General features: G+C 51.0%; 1 protein-coding gene across 1 annotated transcript; it reads right to left on the bottom strand.

The window, feature by feature from the left end:
• Positions 1-1091: 1091 nt before the first annotated feature.
• Positions 1092-22763, bottom strand: AXIN2 (axin 2; the record flags this gene model as incomplete). The annotated part of the gene is made up of 10 exons (XM_026046856.1): positions 1092-2560; positions 5735-5902; positions 7129-7224; positions 8270-8488; positions 8772-8954; positions 9088-9575; positions 9774-9914; positions 11843-11945; positions 16261-16401; positions 22132-22763. Coding segments are annotated over 10 exons (2298 nt in total), but the record flags the coding sequence as incomplete, so codon positions are not given.

Raw genomic sequence — 22763 nt, 5'->3', positions numbered from 1 at the left:
CTGATGTTTTAAATGAAGTCTTCTCACACACACAAAATAACCCAGATAATTTAAAACCTCATAGAAGAAAAAGAGGGCRGAGGAACAAAAATAAGATAAAGTCGAAAGAGAAAAGCGTAGCCGGTGTCRTTGGCGGAGCCGGCGTGCAGGGGCTGGCTGTGGCTCCCAGCGCRCGAGCCCCAAAGCCTTTCCACAGTCGCGTTCCCAGGGTTGCTCGCTGGAGCCAGGGAAGGTCTGGGCGACAGCTGGGAGACAAATCCAGCCCTGGAATGGGCAACTTTTCCCCCARGAATGAATGTAGCTCTTTCAGCTATAAAATAGGGTTTGTACCCTATGTCCTGGGGAGAGGGAAGGCTCATGGAGGCTGCTCCCAAGGCTGGCTGCATCAAACCTCTCCCAAATCAAGGTCCCTCAAAGGCAGCTGGATTAAGCACGGCTTTAACAGGTTGGTATTTGCTTAAAACAGATTAGAGGGAGATAATGGGCGGCTGGAAGCAGTCGTGGCACCAGCAAGCTCTGCTCTCCATGAAAAGTGTCGAATGGACCCAGACCTACATGGTCTTCAGCCTCGGCACCGGGGCATTACCACCACCTTCAGCAGAGCTTATGGATCAACAGGTCGCTCCGAGAACATGCTATCGAGAATATATATCTTTTTATATATATATATATATATATATATATATATAAAATAGATATTACTGTGCTGTGTAAGAGGCACCTGGATCTTACCTCTTTCACCTGCACTCTGCTCCCTGCAGGCAGCGTTTCCTACCTGGGGAGGGAAAGAGCTCAGTTATTGCATCCAGCACAAGCTATCAGCTCACGTGGGAAGAAACCCTTTAAGTCACTAGGGAATTAAGAAAAAAAAAGTCAGGCAATGTTAATTTGAAAAATATAAAATTTTAATAAAGGCTACATCTCTTAATTACAATAATTATTGTACCAAGTATTTTTTTTTAAATGAAACTCTTTATAATGCATAATTTACAGTATAAGTAGAACAAAATGCCATGGCAAAAGTCATGAGTACAGGACTTGTAATAAAAGGCATAAAATATATTTATACATAAACCCCTTAAACAAGCAAGGGAAAGCTTGAACCCTGAATATAGGGCGACGCATGGCCTAGTAACACCATGCAGGCACAGGTACTGTACTGATTAATTTTTTAAAAAACACTAGAGATAGTGTATTAATATTTTCACCATACATTTTCTACAATATATACAGACTCATACAAMGTAGCGATGGCAAACAGAACGCACAGATTAACTTAATCAACACGAAACCCAAGTGTAGAAATGCAAGGTCTCTCTGGGGAAGGGGTGCTCGGCTCTTTGCAAAGCGGCACCCGGAGCATCCGCTGGCACCTGCSCTGGGGGGTTGTGAGGGTGAGGCAAAAAATAATTAAAAAAAAATAATAATTAAAAAGAAAAAAAGAATTGCATGCTCCACAACTATGCCCCATCATTGGTAAAATTTCTTTTAAATATAAGTTGTGCTAACAGCAAACAGCTGAAAAATTAGCTAGCTGCGTGGCATCCCTAGGGCTTTTGAACGTGGCTTTTGCGAGGCGGCCTTTCGGCGGGGTGAGCATGGAGACGGGAATGACGGAGATGGGAATGTGAYGGCTCCTTCACAGCAATCCCAGGCTGGGCCCAGTCCCCTCCGCTACGAACATGGCAGGACAACAAGGTCCTCTGCACCCTCTCTTAAGACCTTTACTTAAATCATAGCAGCAGAGGCTACAACGCACCGGTCTCCAGATGAGTGGTAGGGCAGCGTTTTATTTCACTTTTGATTATTATTTCTTTAGAGAATATTCTCTCTTCATTTGGAGAAATTCCGGCTGCAAAGTCCTTCCTTCCCTCTTCTCCCTTCAAAAATCTGGCGGCCGCGCTCCTAGCCCAACTCCTCAATTCTCCGTAGTGGGAAAAACGTAAAAAAATAAAATACTCCTTCCTCCCCTCACCCCCTTCCCAGCCCCTCTCTCTTCTCCATTGTTAAAGCAGCATATCCAAAAACTGGACTTAGGGGAAAACAGAGTGTTCAATAAATATCAATAAGGATTACTGTTAAGGTAAGCTATACACAGTTTCTCTTAGTCCATAGATTTCAGATCCCCAGGAAATCATATATTATGTATGGAAGTCTCTCAAACACGGTCTGCATCTCCAATAGCCAACAGTGGTCATGTTTTTAATAAATAGTTCAGGGTTTTTATCATCTCAGTACCCAACTCATGAATAATAAATGCCATTTTTTCCCTCTAAGGCTAATTCAGCAAAGTCTTCATAGACTTCACCTTTTTTTTTTTTTTCTTCATTGGTTCAAAACTTTCCTTCAGAGTTGTTTGCTCTCCTTGTGATCACTACTGTCGCGTGTCCACAGACTTCTCCAGCTTAATCTCCTTAAGCGACACCGATGCCGTCAATCGATCCTTTCCACTTTCCCGAGGATCCTCCCTTCGTACATGGGCAGGATGGTGTCGTCTTCCCAAATCTCCTCGAACACGGCGCCGCAGTCGAACTCRTCGCTCGCCTTCTTGAAGTAGTATCTGCAAAAGGGGAGAGCACGGCGGGTTAAAGCAAGAGAGGCCTCTCCAGGGCACGGGGTGTCCTCAGGAAGAGAGAAAATTAGAAAGCAGGGGCATTTCTGGGCATTTCTGGTCACTCTCCTACCAAGAAATATAAATAAATGCACGTTCAAAGCAAAGCATCCTTAAGGTTCTCCTCTGTCTCTCTCCCCACCTTCTTTCTTTCATGTGTTTCCTTTTTTTTTTCCCCCAAATACAAGACCCAACATTAAAATTAGCAACTGTTATTAAAAGGAGAGGTTCTTCGGAAAGACAGAGGGATTCAGAGSGAACGGGCCAGACTTCCCAGAGTGGAATTCCGGAGCTTCCCACTGGGAACTCATCCTCCTCCGGAGCTCCCGACTAGGGAAGCTGGTGGGTACCTGCTAGGTGTGAACAGGGGGCTGCAATTTTTACTAGGATACACAGGGAGAGCAAACAAAGCTCAGTTTTACTATTAAATTTATTCATATTTATATATCTATACACCTATATATCATATCATGGTATGGTCATCTTAGAACCTGCTTTCCAAGCAGTGACTTTTCCCTTGCGCATTTTTAAGATGCCCACCAAAGCTGCCTTTCGAGCCTATTTATTTTTCAGGCGAGTTAAAATTACGTGTCAGGGTGGGGGATAAAAGCTGCCTTTCTTCCCCTCCAAGGGCTCGCAGCAGCTACATTCAGGCAAGGTATGGTCAGTATTTGTTTTTGCACAGCCCATCCGAGGCCGGCTGCGTCTTCAAGGGGTCAGCAAGGAGAAACATCTGGTCGGAGGAGMTCCCAGGGGTGCCTCGCAGGGAGCCGGGACTCGCTCTTCCCTCTGGAGAGCGGCGGCGCTTCCCGCCACTTCCTCCGCGTTTTCATTTGCAAAAACACGCTATGACCTTTTACATAATTGCAACCTTATTTCACGGGGGAAAAAAAAAAGAAAAAAAAAAAGGGAAAAAATAAAAGGAGGGAAAGCAAGAAATCCTCCCCCACAACATCTTCAAACAAGTCGCTCTGCTCTTATTTGCGCAGAAATGGGCTTGCCATTGAAACATATTTTATGTGGCAAGCTTTGCAGCGCTGCTTTTTGCTCTATTTTATTTTATTTTTTTGGACATCTGGCACCAATAGAGCGGAGCAGGCCTGGTGTTACGGCTCTGTTTTGAACTACTGCCATGTTCAGATTACCCGACACCACCCAGTTTTTGTGTGTGTGTGGATGTTTGTTTTTTGTTAACGCCATCAGCATTAAATCACGGCTTAATTCCTCCTTTTTTGGGGGAGGAGAGGGTTGAAAAGGAGGGAAAAACACCCATTTGGCAGCAAATGCCCCGTTGCCCGCCCGGATGGGCGCTTGGGCATCAGAAAGGAGCAACCCCAGCGCCCGAGGTGCCCGTGGTACAAACTGATTCAATCAATGAAGAATTTAGAGCGCCAAGCATTTATGCATGTCTTTGTGCATTAAATGAAAGGCGAAAAAAAAGGCTTCAAAGCCAGGCTTATTAAATGTGCCTTAAAAAGAAATCAATGCCAGATGTGACCAAAGCGGCCTAGTTAGTGCCTCGCCGTAGCACACACGCTACTCTGGGCACCGCGGCCCTCTTCCCTGAAGGTCACCCGCAGTTTCACTCAAAAGTCCAGCCAAAAGTCAAAGCTTAGATCAAAATGATTCCCTGGAGGTACACACATTTGTGTAATTAGTTTCACCTTGTGTCTGCGCAAGATAAAATACTGGGCACCGGCCCAAGTTCCTTTTATAAATTTCTGTATTGTCTTTACCCAGGTGTAAAGGGGTGAGATCTAAGCAAAACATTGTTTCATCCTTGTCAGTCACTTAAAAACATTTTCTAAAGTAATTACAGTCTGACAAGGCACAAATAATTGCACCTGGAGGGGCTTTCGGGCCACAGAGGTTTCACTATCCTCTGCTGGCACTGGGGCATCACGTGGGAAATGTCACGGAAAGCAAATGGGGGGAAAAAAAGGATGTTTTTTGGGGGAACTGCCCAGCCCTGGGGAATGGAGCTAACTGCAGAGCAGCGGTTTCCAGCCCAGATTGAGGCAGTATCTCCATCAGCCTAACCACATCCCAGGGCTGACGGGCACCAAGAGCCTCCCCGAGCCCAAAGCCTCCTTCCCACGTGCTCAGGTGGCCCTGCCAAAGTGAGTGACAACTCGGTGATGGAGCAAGAGCTGAAGTCACATCTGCACCAGCAGAACGGTCTGGAGGTTCGAGGGGAGCTGCAAGGCAGCCCAYGGGCTCCGAAAAAGCACCAGATTCGGTGCAAATTCCAGAAGTGAAGCTGGATACCCAGCACCATCCCCACCAACCCTGCAGAGACCTTCACAACTCGCATGTGCTGTGACCAAGYCCACCAGCACCCAAACCCAACAGGGAAACGCAGCAAAAATAACCCTGGAGGAAGACACTGCCATGGGAGCAGGAGCTGCAAGGAAGCGGCAAACTGGATAAACTGGGAGCGGGGCCCTGCAAACCAGACAGGCAAGGCTGGGTGGTGTTTGTAAAGAGGAACGGAGCAGCAGCCGGTGGAATATTCCCCGCGGGGCAGAGTTTTGCCCTGACAAAGGGAAGAGGCTTTTGAAGAGCTAGACGGAACTCGCTGCAGCTCAGCTAAGTCCACACTCCGGTGCAGCATCCCGACCTTTGGTGTGCTGGGTTTAGGGCGACACCACCCACGGGCCCGGCAGCTGTGCGGACAGCTGAGTCCCTCGGCCCGTTTCACAAACGAGACACGATTTAAGGACTGGACAAAGACTTGTAGGAAACCAGTATGAGCGAATGTGGACCCAGTTTGGAGAGGGAACCTCAAATCCCACCCCACTGCTCCGTGCATCCGTAACYGCCCTCATTTTCCCTGGCATTCTTGGATGGCAGCTGTAGCACAAAGTCCATTGGTCTGCACATTCCATGGAGGAAGAGGAGGAGGAGACAACCCATCACCATCCCACAAGAGCATCTTAATGCCCCCCCTGGCCATCTCCAAGTTGCTCCTGGTTCGAGCGGGACTCAAATAAGCTACTAGAGCCAATCTCCAAAATGTGGCAAATAGGTCAAATTGTGGGTAAATGTGCAGAAACAGATGTTGATTCTGCTGTCTTATTTTGGCATATATAAAAGAAACAAGCAAAATGCAAAGATTCTTACCTGTAATTTCCCTTTTTGCTCAGCTGCTCTTTAAAGTGCCCAAGTGTCAGGCTCTGGGCCTTTAACATCCTCCGGTAGGGAATTTCTTCTCCACAAAAAAAATAGGTGACAACCAACTCGCTAGACTGAGAGGTGTGAACAACGGGGAGTTTCTTTGGCTCTTTGTGGCTGAAACCAAAAAAAGAGAAAAAAAAACCTACAAAAATCTGTTTTTCCATTTGAGAAGCAGCAGTTTCCCAGCACTCAATCGAACAGTGTTTCGGCCACATTTAAGGCTGGTCAGAAGCACCGTGGGTGTGACCACGAGTCAGATATTCCCTGTCCTGGAAGAGAATTTGTCATTCTGCCCTTGCACAGCGCTCAAGCCCTGTGGGATGCTGGTGTGGGACAACAGCTCCTGGCCACTTTGATGGTAGCAGCATTAGCATCACAAAGGCCGGAGCCTCAGGGTGCGTGTGGGCAGCAGCAATCCTGCCCTTGCTACAGATGGGAAAGCGAGGAGGGATGGAGGGGAGGAAATTTGCTGAAAAAACAAAATTGGAGGGCAAGGCTATGGCAGAGCGGAGACGCGCACTCACCATGGGCCRAGCCAAAGGTCTGATTTTAGGACTTGCTTCACCTGCCTTCATACAAGCCAGCGGAGAGGAGGCAACAAGGCGACCTCCTTCTCATGCACCAACCCCCTGCACCAGCTCCCTTGCCCAGGGCACACAGGTGACATGATTTCCACTRGTGTGCAAGGAGGCTAAAATTAACCAGCTCGTGTCACTGGCAATGGGGAAGGCTCCTGCAAGAATCATTAAAACAACATTACGCAGCAAAATGGCAACGCTCTAGTGAATGCCATGCAGCCAAATCCAGAGCTACTTCTGAGGCCATGTACACTTGGCATGTCAAAAGGTCGCAAAGTGTTAGTCCGCAGTAATTTAGTCTTCCTAATTTGTTCTAAGTCTTTGTAGAGTGGCTTCAGAAAAAAAAAAAAAGCTGCTAGCAAAGACAGCTGGTGGACTTAAGGTCAACCAATTAAAAATGAAAGGCTCTAGTCAGGTGGCTCAGTCTGGACTTCAAACATTACTCATTGCTTAASATGAAGAGGGTAAGAAAGAAAACTTTAATTATTTAGGCCATTTTAGACCTCTCTGTAGCAAGATTTCTTGTTAAAAGAACCATCCTGTAATTAGACTAATCCAATCTTTGTCCACTTTACAGGAATGCAAGTTAAAAAGAACCAGAGACAAGATTTGAAAATGTTTTGTTCTCTCTTTAAGAAGAACAGTTTGAAAGACTAAACTTCAGATACACAAATTTCCTCTCTTCTCAAAGCACAGTTCATTTAATGAAAATATAATTATTATATATGTTTCCCCACCCTTTTATGTGGGTGCAATACTTACTCTTCTGTCGTTAGACTTGCATTGCAAAAAGGGGTGCTTCCCCCCTGCACAGCAGCGGAGTGGTTTCGATCCCTCTGCTGATTTGAGGTTGAACATCTGAAGTTAGGAAGAGAGGGAGCAAGTGGGGAAGAGGGGAAAAAAAGAAAAAAAAGAAAAGATTTTTCAAAAAATTGTTGAAATACAGTCTTCTTAATTGAAGTCTCCTGTGGGCCGTTAAGTTCGCTCTTTGTATCAACCCTCACASGTTGTAAACAATCAAAAGAAGAATTAAAACTGCTGTGGGCCAATTTATCCCTCCATACCCAAATGAATGATAACCAGTCCAGTTCTCCACTTGGTATGTAGCTGGAGTTCATCCCAGAGGAAAAACGGGCAAATTACAGCCATCAAACGAGTGGAAGTAATAGTCTAAGATCAAAACTATTTGTGCTGGGCAGGGTGGGGTTGGAATAAGGAAGTTCATCCTTGGGGCTGCGCCAAGCGGCGCTGTCATCCATCCCTCCCGTCCAGCCCCATTCCTGCTCCGGACCGATACCAAGGCCATCAAGCAGGACAGTGCCCGCCCGGTCACCCCAGCCTGCTCTAACCTGGTTGTCACCTTGGCCTCAGCTCTGGGAGGCCAAGAGCATGAGCTGCACCTGCATGGGTCCCTGCAAAGGCTGATGCAGAAATCTGCAGTGCTGCAGGTGTGGAGACCCACAGAAACCTGCATTGCCGCAATGCAAAAGCTGCACTGAGCAGAAAGCCGCATTGCTGCAACTGCAAAACCTACACTGCTGCAACTGCAAAACCTTCATTGCTGCAGTTGCAAAACCTTCATTGCTGCAGTTGCAAAACCTTCATTGCTGCAGTTGCAAAACCTGTGTTGCTGCAGAAATCTGCATCGTTTCCGAAGCCTGCACTGCTGCAGCAACCTGCTTTGCTTTAAACCTACAGAAACCCAGTGCTGCAGAAACCCACGGTGCTGCAGAAAGCAGAAATGCAGCCCCTCCATGCCACAAACTGCATCCCAAGCCCAGCAAAGGACCGATGCAACCGGAGCCTGGCCGGTCAACGGGGAGTTGCAGTTGCAGCCGCTCTCCGATCCCCACCTTGCTGTTCCCTCTTCCATATAAATCAGTGAGGTTTTGGGGGTCCTCACCGTTGTTTCTGAGGCTTGGAGACTTCTGCCAGCCGGCGGCAGGCTTCCTCCAGCTGCGCGAGGGTGTTGGGAGGCGTGAGCGGCGGCATGGCCGGGTCCTGCACRAAGGGGTGGGCGGGCTGCGCCCCGCGCGCGTGGCCCGCGCCCCAGGGGTGGTGGCGCCCGCCGGGGGCCCCCTTGGCCGCCTCGGAGCCGTACGCCTTCTTTGTGCTCTGCGTGCTGGGGAGGGGAAGGAGCCGGGTTAGAAAAGCTGGAAAATATGACTTTAATAGCAGCTCCTATTCTGCTCGCTCCCTCTCAAAAGTCTGTCATAACATGAAAGGAGGTTTATTGCCAAAAACATGACATTTTTGTGGTTTTTCTGGTTCTGCGGAACAGCTTTTATATTAAACCGGAGGAGCAAAGAGTCTCATTTGTTTTCAGCGATTGTAAAAATAGACAGCCCGTGTAATATATAAATATTTACCGGGAGCGATATTGCTGCAGACAGCTGCGTATTTACCTATGGGGCTTGTGCTTATTTTGTCTCTCGCTCTCCAGCATCCACTGCCAGACGTTCTGCGCGCGGTCGGCCTCGCCGGCGGGCAGCTGCAGCGACGGGGCGGCGGGCGGCCCTCCATCACCCGCCACCAGCACCAGGCTCTCCRGCCCCCGGCCGCTCCGCTTGGGCAGCGTGCCCGGCCTGCTGCGGGGAAGGAGAAGACAGGGGCAYGGGCATGAGCACGGCCGTCGTGTTGCGACAAGAACACGATGCCCCCCGTGAAATCCCAYCATGGAGATGCGTGAGCACCCACGGGTGGGGAAACCTTCTGACTTACCCAAAAGGCTCCACCGGAGGGATCGGGGCGTCCGTGCCCTTGGGGTGGCTCTTGCATTTGGAGTAGCAGTAGTAGTCGCCRCCGGGCGGGCAGCAGCACTGCGCCCGCTGCGCCGCCTCGGCCTCGAGCTGCTCCTTCGTCTTGGCCACGGCGTGATGGTGGATGTAGTGGTGGTGCACGTGCTTGGTGGTCTGCTTGGTGACGAAGGCCTTGGCCAGGAGGGCGCAGGCGGGTGGCACAGAYGCCCCAGGTGGCAGCTTGGCCCCGGGCAGGCGGTCGGGCGAGCGGGCGCGCGGGCTGTGGCGGCCCGTGCCGGGCGACTGGCAGCCGGGCGTCTTGAGCACGCGGGAGAGGTGCTCGTCCAGGATGGCCTGCGGGTCCTCCTCGTAGCTGCCGGCGGGCAGCAGGGACAGCGGGTGCTGCTGGTGCGGGGCGTCCCGGGCRGCCTGCACGCCGCCTGCCACCTCCGCACCCTCCTTCTCTTCGTCCTGGGAGAGAAGCACCAGGGTGAGCGACCCACCCGAGGCCTGTGCGAGGGCCACCGAATGTCCCTGGTCCCTTGTGGCGAGMGGGASCCACCCCCAGGCTGCATGCAAGGCRCTCGGCTCCAAGATGGACAAACAGGTCCCCRCTCTGGGCCACCCCAGGGTCCCCCAGCCCGACGCCGCGCGGCTTAAGCCTCCTACCTCCTTGATCTGCTGCAGCCTCTCCTCCAGGCTGTCCATGGTCTCTTGCTCCTGCTTGAGCTTCTCCAGGCGGGAAATGAGTTCAGCAGCGAAGGCGGCCGGCTCCACGGGGGTCATCTCCTTGGGGAGCCGGTGGGTTCTCTACACGGAGCGGGGACAAAAGGGACAAGGCGCTCTTAGCGGGCAGGGCGAGACGCCGGCGCGGAGCGCGAGCGGCATCGCCGGCCCCGCTACGCTTGTTGTGTCTCCATGTTTGGATGAAAAGCCGACCGCGGCCAGGCATGGGCTGCTCTGGATTTTTATGAGCTAGCGCCGCGGCCTCATGGAGTGACATCCTCCCCACCAGCGTTTGCCTTCGGCAGGAGCAGTTGGTCGCACTCTGAGGAACCCCGCTTGTTCTCTCTGTAGTACAACCAGCCCATCAGTAGCTACTCTGAAGTAGAAAATCTTCAAAGACTGTTGTCAAACATCAAAAAAAAAAAAAAAAAAAAAAGGAGGAAAAAGAAAAAAAAACCCTCTGAGGTGGGAGGGAGAGAGAGAGAGACTTTAACTCAAGGAATAAAGTGAGTATAAACAGAAAGGAGTTGGAAATTAAAAAAAATAAGATGGGGGAGAAAAAGGGAAAGGAAGGGAAGAGGGAAAAAAAAAAAAAGAAGGAGTCAAACGGTTGCAGATCAGAGAAGTGCTGGTAATTTATTTCCTGGCTACACACTGGGCACCTTTGAGGTAGTGTTGTCTCAACAGTGTCCTAGATCTCTTCCCCCCCCTCCCCAATCTCTTTGTACAGAAAATGAAGAAAGCTGCTGCAGGCTAGCAGCGGTGCACTGCTGCGCCTGGCTGCCTCGAGCAGAGCTATCAAGGGAAAAAGGGAACATCTCCAAATCAAGTGCAGAATATAAAAAGGCAAAACCCAGAATTTCTGCCAAARGCAGCAAACATGGTAGGGAAAAGGGGAAAAAAGAAAAGGAAATAAAGGAAAAAGCAGAACCCACCCACTAGCATCCTCCCCTCCTTCCTGCCACCCCCAAACACACCCTGCTCCTCTCGCCCCTACTTTCCCTCTCCCTCCTTTTTTTTATTTTATTATTTTTTTTCTGAAAGCAGCAAGCTGAACTGCCAACTCTTTCACATACTACCCACCAGATGAGGTGGGGCCTCTCTCCGGCAACCACTTAGCTCCAGAAATGATGTGAGGGTAGAAAAAGGCCACTCTGCTGGAAATTGTCACTCTTACACAAGCTGGCTCTATTCAGTCCCTGATCAAAGCACTGCCTTACAGAGAAAGTCGATTTGCACGCCCTGGGACAAAATAATCTAATTTACAAGCTCAGGCTATAGAACTTTCTTTATGGAGGAAGGGGGGTGAAAAAAGAAAAAAAAAAAAAAGAAAGAAAAACCACACAAACCCATGCCCCCCCCTAACAGAAATATCATCTGTGATTTCTTGCTGCTTAAGACAGCAGAAAGAGGAATTTTAGCTTATTAATCGCGGGACAAGATAAGTTTATACTTGTCTGTGCAAACAGTTTATTCGCTGTAGGACTCAGGTATCTGCAAGCTGAGCGAGCGCRAGGCAGCCCTGGGACTTGTGTCCCCTTCGAGCAGGGCCCACCAAGATGTGAAGGCCCAAGATCTCCTGCAAATGTCCCTGGCAGCTCCCAAGCGGGTGCTTGTGGAGCCCTGGAGCCAGGCAGAGCCGCGAGCCCCGCGGCGCTGGGCGTGGGACGGGCRTCCAGGGGTTGTCCAGCCCCGGGGACCGCCAGCTCCCGGCCAAGCGGAGCATCCCGGCCTCGAATGCYGAGCTGGAGGCCAAACCCGGAGCCTCGGGAAACCCCTAATTAGCACSCAGCTCGCAGGGAGTGAGCCGGCGTGACGCTGCGAGATGGTTTTTGCAAGGAGGCAGGTGCAAGCCAGGTGCTCCCGGGCATGGTGAATGCATGGTGGCCACCACCACTGCCCTTCCCTTCTTCCCACCTGCATCCATGTCCCAGGGCAGTGTGTCCCAGGCACCTCRTGCCACCCCAAGGCCTTGCACATGGCCCAACATCCAGCCCAGCATGGGTACTTACCGGAAAATGAGGTAGAGAAACTTGACCGTTGGCCTTAACGCTGCGGTGCATTTCCCTCTGGAGCTGCTTCTTGCTCCCGAGCCTGTACGGAGGGATCCCATCCCTGCGATGAGAAAGAGGCACCGTGAGGAGGGCGCGTGGGCTGAGGGAGCGCGAACCGCAGCGGGCTCACCACACGAACGGATGAGCGGGGACCAAGTAAAGTTTGTCCCAAGCAAAGGCTGAAAAGCAAGCTGAAGGTAGCACCACCATGGGAAGCCACCCAGAAGATACCGCGAACCTCACATCTGAGACCCCTTGCAGGAAGGGGTCTCACCTTCCTGCAAGGATGTTTCTCCACCTGCCCTCTCCACTTGTGCTGGTCCTCCCTGAATTAAGCTCTTTAAAGCTGCAGCTTTCTCCTAGCTCTAAAACAACAGGATGGCGACAGCACAGAAACAAGGAGGAAGAGACTGGAGCTGGACGGCTCCACTGAGGCTGTCCATGCCCCCCAGCATGACTCAAGATCCAAGACATGTCTCCAGCCCCAAGTTGGCAATTGCAGGCTACGAGATGCAGGAAGAGCCAGGCCATGTCCTCTGTTTGTCCCGTTGGCCACCTCGGCTCTTTGCGAGGAAGCCATGAGGAGCAACCCTGTAGGGAGCACGGAGAGGAGAAGCACCCGGCACAGCTCGCTGGAGGCAACGCTGCCTGTTTTCACGTGGCCAGGCAAAAAATAAAAATACCTTTGCTGGGATTAATGGGCTTTCTACAAACCRTGGGGACAACCAGAAGAGCTTGCCTGGAAATCCCGAATGTCTAATTCCACCCCTTGCCTCAGACTGCCGGGACAACCTTGATCTCCAGTCCAATTCCCTTTTATCCATCTGCCCCCACATCTTACTCATCTCCTGAGTCGAGAGAACAGCTCCCATCCTTCCCGGACCTGGAGGACATCAGCAAAGGCTGACTGTTCACATGGAGAAGGCCRCATCCATCTGGGTGCCTACACGGCCTGGCCCGTGGCCACACGGACACACGTGGGCCCGGCTTTTGGACATGCAGCTGGAGATGTCCCATGGGAACAAGACTCCTGGGAGATGCCTGCTCCATCTCTGGAGGCRGAAGGGCCGATCCCCTAGGTTGGCACTGGATCTGGCACCTTAGGCCCTCATGGAGGCCTTGGCCTCGCTCAGCCACCATGGATGAACTGTTGCTTCAATAAGCCAAACTGAGTTGCAAAGCTCAACGTGAAAGACCACACCAACCTACTCTTAATATATTTTTGGGGAAAAAAAATGAAAAAAAAATACAGAAAAGGCACTCAGTGCCACTCCATGGACATTGACCTCCCCTCTCCATGGGCCCTTGAGCCCCTGCTGTGTCCCAAGCCTCGACCGGGCTATGGATGGCCCAGCTGGGGATCACACGGGACACATACCCATCATCCCCCCTGGCCATGCCCATGCAGCCACACGCTCCTATCCCACAAAACATGCAGAATTTGGTCATCTGAAGAGTTAAGAGCTTTCCAGCTGCTAACAAAGTTTGCAGAATTAAACCAAAAAGGAGAACAACTAAAAAAAAAAAAAAAAAAGGACACTTCCCTGTGAACAGGAAGGTTATGGAGCAGCTTGGGCGAGTTGGGGAGGGAATTTGGCAGCCAGTTTGCTGCCCGCTCTCCAAATCCGGGCCTTTTCCGTGCAAAAGAACAGGGAAGGCCGGCAGTGGCCGCACGCAGGGTGCTGCAGGCCGGCTCTCCCGCCGGGAACATTTGCACTCACTTTCTTGGCTCCTAAAAGCTGCGGGCTGAAGAGCTACAGAGTTTAGGCACTAAATAGTAGAGTTTAATTATAAACATTTCAGCTAACCAGGCTGGTGCGGAGCCAATCTGTTTCTGGGGGAAACACGAGTTTGAAGTCTTCTCTCCAGTCAGCTGCCATTTAAGCTGAGCCAATTATCTTAGCCTTTTGACTCAGATGTGCCTGACCTAACCTGAATGTAGTTTTACTGCTGCTTTGAAATATCAGACTCATGCGCATATGCATTCACTCCCATCTTCATTTGGCAACGGCTCTGAAACAAGCCTCTGATCTTGCCAACATCAAAAGCCTGGTTTGTAAGATAAGGTAATATTTGAAGTTTGCTCAGCAGCATTCCCCTGTGTCCAAAGTAAATCCATAAATAAGATATAAGCAAATAAAAAAAAAAAAATCCCCTTTCCTCTTTCCCCTTGCCCCCTCCCCAATCAAGAAATGGAAATATAAATTTGCATGATGTTTTGTGGTGATTACAGAATACACAGACATAAACGGAATTCTAGCACTTATAAATTAAAAAAAAAAGGCAGATTGTGCATTATTTGGAGGCCTCTCATAATTCAAGCACAGTTCAGATTTAGGCTTATTTTTAAAAAATAAATAACTGACTTCACTGCTCTGACAGACTTTCCAGAACAAGTTTTTCCTCTTCAGTTGATACCAGTTTAAGCCAAAAGGRCTAATTTGCATTTGCACAGAAGAAAGGGGGAAAAGAAAAAAAAGAGTGGCAAAACTTGGAGGCAGAAGCGCACCCGGCACAGACCGGCACCGCGGGCAGGATCCGCACCCCAAAAACGCTCCTGGGGCCCTGGGGGAGCAGCAGAGGCTCCCGAGGAGGACGCAGATCCCCAGGGCTCCCCGTCCCCGCGAAGGAGGTTTTACAAGAGCCGCGGCTCCGGCCGGGCCCTCCGGAGCTGCCAAGTCACCTCTCCCACTTYCCAAACACAAGGAGGGCCGGGAGCGGCTCCGCAGGCCGCGCCGGCGGGAAGCGCCGCGCCGGGGGACCCCTCGGTGGCTGCCCACGGCAAAGGCGCCGCGAGCCCCCCGCGCCCCCCGGCTCCCAGCAGTTTAATCAGCCAAGCTTCCCCAAACTCTCACAGCCTGCGCGGGCCATTGTTCCGGCAGGAAAAAACAGGCAGGCTCCTTTCATGCGCTGCTTTATGGGGAGCTCCTATTCACTTGTTCAAGCAAATTTCAAAGCGGCCTGCTACCCTCTTATCCCCTCTAAGCTCCCCTAGACTAACAATAGGCTGAAAGCGATTCAGTTAAGCCTTTCATCCACCATGCACTTTATTTCTCACTCAGTGCTCTCATCTGTATAAGGCCTACAATTGGCATTGCTGTGAAGAGAGGGTATAATCCTAGCCCTGTGAATCCCAAGTGACCCTACACTGGTCCAGAAATGACTAACCCAATGAATGCTCTGTTGACACATGATCACATACAACCGGAGCCAGTAAGAAGAAATAAAGAAGTCACCCTATGATTCAGCTCTTTTATTTAATGCCAATATTGTTCAATAAGGGAATCTGGTGGGACAACAAACTATTTTTTCCCCGTAATATCAGTTCAAAACACACATGTGCAATAAAAAAAAACAAAAAAAAAGGTTAGTTTATGCATCAAGGATTTTTTTTAATCCTGTTTTCCATCACGCATCATCATGAAGCACTGCTGACTCCAAAAATTCAGAATACAAATCTTTTGGGGAGCAGACAGGAATCACTACGAAGAAGTTTCACTTGTGAGACTGAGCTCTTGGATACCATGTGCTGCCTAACAGACAAGCTGGCTTGTCTGGAGGACTCATATTCCAGTGAGGATCACGCCACGGGAATGGAAACATCTGCCTTCTCTCCAGATGAAGACAGTGGTCCTTAAGAGCACAAAGTGGGTCTAACTGCCCCTTCAACGCCCAGACATAAATGCACTACTTCTCTCCTGCTGGAGGAAAGGAAACTAAGGAAGAAAGGCCAAATGGCTTATCCCAAGTCCCACACCCTGGGAAAACGGAGCCCCTGTAAGCCCTGGGTGCATCCACAAACCAGCTTCATCCCTTGGCTCTGCAAAGGCTCCGACCTGCTCCATGCAGCCAYTCCAGCGCTCCTTTGAAGGCTGCCCCAGCCACACGAGATGAGCAGCTATTTGCTCCTTCAGGTCACTAGCCCTATTAATGTACACGCTGACATTAACGATGAACCTTAATTACAGAAAGCACTTCCTACAGGAAGTAATCTCCTCTTTGATGACTGATAAATGGCTAAGGAAGTCTGRCCTTAAGACAAAAGGCAGGGAGATATAAACTCCTTGGGTTAGTCAGGCATCGCCATCAGCAACGAGGAAAACGCGTTGGCTCAGCTGCAAGGTGGCAATCGAGGGATCCAGCACCTTATTGTACCCCATATCTCCAAGAGCATCAAGGTCCTCAAAGACCACAAGACACCTCCCTTGTTCRGGCTAAGACCTTGAGTTCAACAGACCGCTGGACACTGGAGATGTGAAGTGACAATTGGAGACATCGCTCCTGCAATCACCGTGGCCACCGGCACAGGTGACCCATGTCCGACCCGTGTCCAACCCATGACCATGGGTGACCCATGACCAACATGTGATACTTACACACTGCTGTCCGTCATCGACATGGAATCGTCGGTCAGGGCATCGCTAGATATCTCGCTATCGTTGGCGCTCGTCGCTGGGGCGAAGACATAGCCGGAGTTCACATGGTAGGGGTTAACGGGATCGTTCCTCTTGAAGGACCTAGGGACAAGCAAAACAGGAACTGAGTTATCAGCCATTCCTGAGCTAGAGAAAAAGCACCAGGGTCTGAGGGTGTCTAAGGGTCTAATTTTCTTTAGATATCCACAGGCTGGCTACTCGGGCCCTGCAGAAGCAACCAGCCATTGACAAGGTCCATCTCCAGGCGACCAGACCACCTCTGTCAAAAACTTCTCTAGGTCCGACTTGAAAGAYGTTGCTTTTGGCATTAGAAACACACTGCAGGAAATCCCTGGCAGCACCTCCAGGTGCTCGAATACATTTGAACACTTGCTCCTTCAAGTTGGACCCTCAGCGAGGCCAGCAGGAGCTTTGCTGTCGATATCAGCAGGCACTGGATCAAGAAGTTCATAGCTCAAGCCCCACTGAAAGCCATCACGGCACCAGCTAATAAATGCTTAAGTCTGCTCTGAAGAAAGGAGTTAGGGCCCCCTTGGGATAAAAAAGTTACTGTATCTGTGTTGCCTGAAACCAGAGAAGTGCCTGCAACTACTGGAGCGTTGGGACCACCAACCGTGAGCGCCAGCACTGGGGAGGCCCCGAGAGGCTCTTCCAGGCCTGGCTTCCCAACGGCAGGTGCCATTTTGGGGCTTTACCAAAACACAAGATAAAAAGGCCCCTTTTTGGGGGCAAGATTGCTACTAGTGCCACCTGGGTTGGGGTGTKTTAGCTTCTAGGCTAGGATAGGGAGCAGGAAAGGGGGATGCAAAGGCAGGAGCAGCACAAGKGTGGCCCTGGGAGGACGGGACGTGGTGGCCTTCTGCACCCAGGACCCCGGGGCCCAAAGTCCCAACATCCCAGAGAGGATGCAGGAAAAGCCCCCAGGCAATCCCCAAATGCACACCTAGAGCACGGGGGCCGGCGCCGGCCCCCCCGCAGCCAGCTCCAATCCACACATCCCGGCGGGATGAGGGGATTAGGCTGGGAGCTGCGTGCCAAGGCTGCCGGCGGAGGCCGGGCTGCCTGCTCTGCAAAGCTCAAGGCCTCCCCATCTCATAAGAGCTGCTGCTCTCAAGAATTACGGCCACTTTTCCCCTAATTTGGGGACTGGTGGGAATGCACCAGCAGCTCTGCCCCGTGGCCACCCCAATCCTGTGGTCCCATATTGGAGGGGACACACTCYGCTTAAATGAGTGTCTCCCCTGCTGCAGCACGTGGTTCCCTATTGCTGGCCAGGAGGAGGAGAAGAACCACCCATCTTTGCAAGGATTTAAGCAGGGAAAAAGAGAAAAAAAAAAGGGAAAGGAGAGGGAAGCGCCAGGAGATGGACCCCTCCAGGGCACAGCAGCCAGTGCCACATGGGGACATCAGCGTGGCCGCGACCATGGGCCATCTCAGAGCAGGCCCAGGCGCTCCAGCCAAGCTCAAGTCATTAAAAATAGAGATTGATTGGGGAGAAAAAAAAAAAAAGATAGCCAGGAATGCCACAGGAAAGACGTTAAATCTTTAGAAGATAAATTAATCCCACATGTGGGTGAAAGCTGAGTTATCCTGCTGTGGGGTGGGGGAGAAAGAAAAGAAAAAAGTTTCTCTCAAAACATGCAGTCTTTCTAATCTTCTTCAGAGGGATGCACTTCTCTGGTTTCAGATGGGTTTGGGGCAGATTGGGGAAGGGGTGAAGCTCTTGTAGATGTGTTATCTGGAAGTACCTCAGGTCTGGAGACCAAAGCCCCGGACCAGGAGGCTGGTCCCCATTGGGGCAGGTCCCCTTTGGGGCAGGATGCTCCTTGGGGCAGGATGCTCCAGCACCACCACACTGCTCCCGGGGACCAGGGATGTTGCTCCGTGGGGTTAACCCGAGGACCAGGGATGCTGCTCCATGGGGTTAACCCAAGGACCAGGGATGCTGCTCCATGAAGGACTGCCAGGCAGGCGGAGGCAGCAGGTCCCTACACAGGGGAGGGAGAGGTGTGTCCAGATCCAGCCTTTCCCAATACGTCACTAGGGAAAGGGGCCAGGACTCGCTCATCTGCCCCAGCAGATCCAGGGCTGCCGCCCAGCTTTCCTCCCCAACGCTTCACTGACCAAGGAAAAGAAACTTGACATATCTTACAGATAACCCCCTCACTCCACCACCCTCAAGGGCCATCCCCAAGCCCCCTGCTATTCTAAGAAATCTGATAGGGCTGCTTCACTATGTGCTTTTTTTCCTTTAAAAAAAATGACCACCTTACTCCAGTAATTGTACCCAGATGCATCAAGTTGCCTGCAAGGGTTTTAAATTCCAGTGGAAAGAGGTGGTCTCCTGCCACAGCTCCTGCACACACAGTCTCCAAACTCAATATGCAAAGTGTTTTCAGCTGTCAGGTAGCAGTTGCTCTGGAGCTTCAAGGAGAATGTCTGATGTTTCTCAGACTATTCTTATCTTGATGCRGTGACACGCAGCATGGAGCTCTCTACATGCTATGTTAGGCAATGGGCATATCAGAGGTATTACAATGGCAGGGAAATTTCAGGGGGCTCTTGTTTGTGTCCCCTATTACAGCAGTGCAATGCCTGAGATTTTTTTTTTATTATTATTATTATTATTGTCAAACTCCACTTCTTAGAAATAAAAGCACTCTGGCAGTTCAAACCACAGATGTACACAAAGGGGAAAGAAAATCTGCAAGGAGCATTTTGAGGCAAAAACTGAATCTCATTAAATATTTTCTTGGGACAAACATCACTGGGCAATCCCTGACTTAAAGACAAAAAAAAAAAAAAAAAAAAAAGGAAGAAAAACACATGCACCAACCTGAAAAATAAAGTGTATTTTAACAAAACTATGCTAATCACAGCTTCCATGCTCTAATTGTAGAACCCCACTTCAAGCATAGCTTTACAATGGCATCATTTACTTTGATAATTGAAGCCAAACGCGGCTCCAGTAACTTCACACACGAGGAGCGGCTTCTCTCCAAGGCTGGGAAGCGCTCGGAGCCGCCAGAAGCCACCTGCAAACCTGGGTCCTGCAGCCCGGGCCGGTCCCAGCCCCGCGACAAGGGGACACTAACGGGAGGCACATGAGCCCACCTTGCCCGGCCCCGCGCTGGCCCTGCACAGGAAGGCACGCGCCCCTGTGTACACACGCTGGTGCACGATAAATTTAGAACCGCATATAAATAATAGTTGGGATTCCAGGACAGTGAGGCCAGGTCCAACACACTCAGCAGTTCGGGGCGGCCAGCTTTGCCGCACCACAACAGAGGGGAGGGGGGCAGCTTGGAAGGACCAYGGAGAAGCCAAAATTCAAAATATTTCTTGCATTAGGACTTCAAATATATAACCACCAATTTGTATGCACATGCTTTTTTTTTTTTTTCCTGACAGACTCAAATGCTGTGTTTTCATTTCACCGTTCCTGTCCATTCCTGGTGCTGGGGCCAAACAAAGTCTTTCAACTCGTATGGTTTCTGTGGTCTCCAGTTTGCCAAGTTTCTGGCTGTGACTCCATGCCCTGGGATTTCCAGGTGGTCTCCCATCCAAACACTGGGTTGGCTGAAGATCCCTTGACTTCCCAGATCAGGTGCACTCAGCCCAGTGCTCCCAGTTCCTGCTTTTATAATCCATCCAACTCCATCCGTCCAACTCCATCCCATATCCCAGGATGGAGGTGTGGTTTGGCCACTCACCAGGAAGGACTTGGTGTCAAGCTCCAGCCCCAATCCGAAATGCAATCCTAAATGCTGAGTGATGGGAGATAACCCATCCACATGCCCATCAGCCCCCAGCAAACACATGCACTAGTGCCTTCACAAACAGCCTGCTCAGGAGAGGCTGGGAAGCATCTCTCRACTGGGCTTCCTTCTCTCTGCTCTCCATGGGGCCAAGAGATCTCAATGCAAAAGYTCCTGGAAATTCAAGAGAAGGTGATCAAAGCAAAATGCATCACCTCATGTCCTGGGAGGGTAGATCTGACATGCAAGGAACAGACTGTGCTAATCCCCAGACCAAAAGAATAAAAAAATAAAATAAAAGAGAAAGAAAGAATAGGGAAAAGGGAGCTCTAATCAGGCACCAGGCTCAGTTCTGTGGGAGCTCTCCTGGACCAGGAGCGTGTGGGTTTTCTGAAGGGCCTGAAGCACTGCTAGAACATTAGAGCCAAGCCCTGCCAGCACCCAACACCAACAAAGACTGGCGTGCAGATAAAAGCATCCAGCCCTCCCCTCCTGAAAAGCAAGCAAAGGGCAGCAGTTCAAGGCAGGTTTGGGAGAGGAGCAGATGCAGAGACGGTAACAACACTCCTGCACGCGAGGAGGATCCCAAAACCCGAGTCTGCCACAAAACAGTTGCCAATTAGCACCTCCGTCCTGCCAACTCCCCCGGCGGGAGAGCACCAGAGGCCACAGATGGGCTGGGACCAAGGCGGCCCCTTGCCCTGTCCTGTCCCCTATTCTGCCACAGAGGGAAAGGACTCAGCTCATCCCACTCACAGCAACAGCCCCATGGTTAAGAAGAGCTCTCCCATTTTTATGGGAAGAGCGGGAGAACTTGTCCCAGTGCTCACGGCCCCAGGATGCCCTGGAGCTCTGCCCAAGGCAGGGAAGCAGGAAGCGCTCCAGAAGAGCCCTCCTCGGAGGCATGGTGCAAGCTGGAGAGCAGCCCGCTGCCCTTTGACATCCCGAATCCCAGACACGCTCCCAAAACGCTTCTCAAGGAGATGCTCCATCCAACACTCACCATACCCAAACCCCAACTCCGAGTCGAGCAGACGAGAGCAGAGCCAGCAGAGCCCTCTCCTCTCAGCCCAGCAATCCACATTTATGGCAAGGGTGGGGAGAGGAAAGAATACATTTTCAGAGGATTATACAACTCACCATTCGCTCACCAGGCTCTCCTTCCCAGCCCCCTTTCGAATCCGGAGGGCTCTTTCTTCACCCTCATGCCACCTTTCCATCAAAACCAACAACAAAAGGGACCCAAGGGTGACACAGAGCCCACTCCAGCCAGGACCCTACCACAAGCTCCAGCTGAGCTATCACACCACAAACCCTGCTCGCTCAGCCTGATTGGGACCTGCTTTGGACACCCAACCACGTTCTGCAAGTTTAACTGGGCATGCACATCCACCAGGACACCCAAGATCCCCCTTTGTGCCCCTGTCACCTTCAATACTTGACGTTAGCCATGCTCCCATCCATACATTGGCTCAAAGCCACCCTAGGGGGCTTTGACACGATGGCCAGAGTGACCGTGATGAACGAGGGTGCACACGATCCAAACCCAGCCAAAATGCAGGTGGATTCTGTGCAAGTCGCGTAGTTCAATGCAGTAAGCACACACATTTCCTGCACCGTGACCGCACAATTGCTTCCCACATAACCAACTTATTTAAGGGCTGGTTGCTGGTGAAGTTGGTGAACTGGTAGGTTACATTATTCATACACCCCTGTGATCCACTCCACTACTGCGCTTAATAGGTTTGAAAGTTGAACCAATAATTAACGTATRTCCGGAGGACATAGTTGCTATGAAGTTTTCGATGCACGAGGAGCCAATGGGGCTCAAGAGCAGAGGATCCTGCTTTCCTCCATGCAGAGGGGAGCACAAAGCAGCCAGCACCCCCAAACACCCCTCGTTTCAGCGCTGGGGGAAGCCCATGCAAACGCCAAGGCGAGGTCGGGACTTCCTTGCATCTGCTGCCAAGTCCCCGCTCTAAGAGCCTGCCCTCCACCGAGGCAGTCCCAAAGTCCGCCAAGTCAAACAAAGCAGTTTCCCAGCATCTCTTACCTGTACCCGTTCTCGATGGCCTCCGTGGCTCTGACGTTCGCTGTAACCCTCAACGTCTTGCTGGATAGCCCAACCACCGAAGGCAGGATTTTGCTCTTGAAGTCCGCGCAGCTCCACTCCTCCTCCTCGTTCAAGGTCGGCAGGTAGCCACAGACAACTTTTAAGCTCCCCAGCCCGTTGCCGTTGATGTAGGCAGGGTTCTCCCCTCCACTCCGCACGTATTCGAGGTATATATCAGAAGTTAAGAACATCTGGTAAGCATTTTCCTCCATCACAGTCTGAATCTCAGTCTGTGCCTGGTCAAACATTATAGAATCTATCTGCTGCTTCTTGATGCTATCCCTTATGTAGGTCTTGGTCGCAGGCTTGAGCTGCTTGGAGACAATGCTGTTGTTCTCAATGTACCTTTTGTAGATAGCTTTGGCTACTCTCAAAGTTTTGGTATCCTTAAGGTCCATCTGCCTGAAGCCGTTGCAGGCAAACCAGAAGTCCAAGGTATCCACGCACTTCTCCCTCTCCAGGAAGGTCCGGAAAAGATAGGCACCATCTTGATCCCCCAACAAGGAATGCAAGGACTTGGTCCAGCGGGCGAGCGGCGAGTCCGGCGAGGCGCTGCCCTCGGGCTCGCCGAG

This window comes from Nothoprocta perdicaria, unplaced genomic scaffold, assembly GCF_003342845.1.
Source record: "Nothoprocta perdicaria isolate Ctin4 unplaced genomic scaffold, notPer1 scaffold_46, whole genome shotgun sequence".
In the NCBI taxonomy this organism is placed as follows: domain Eukaryota; kingdom Metazoa; phylum Chordata; class Aves; order Tinamiformes; family Tinamidae; genus Nothoprocta; species Nothoprocta perdicaria.
Note: the sequence above shows the minus strand (reverse complement) of the source record. Positions and strands in the feature narration are given on the sequence as shown.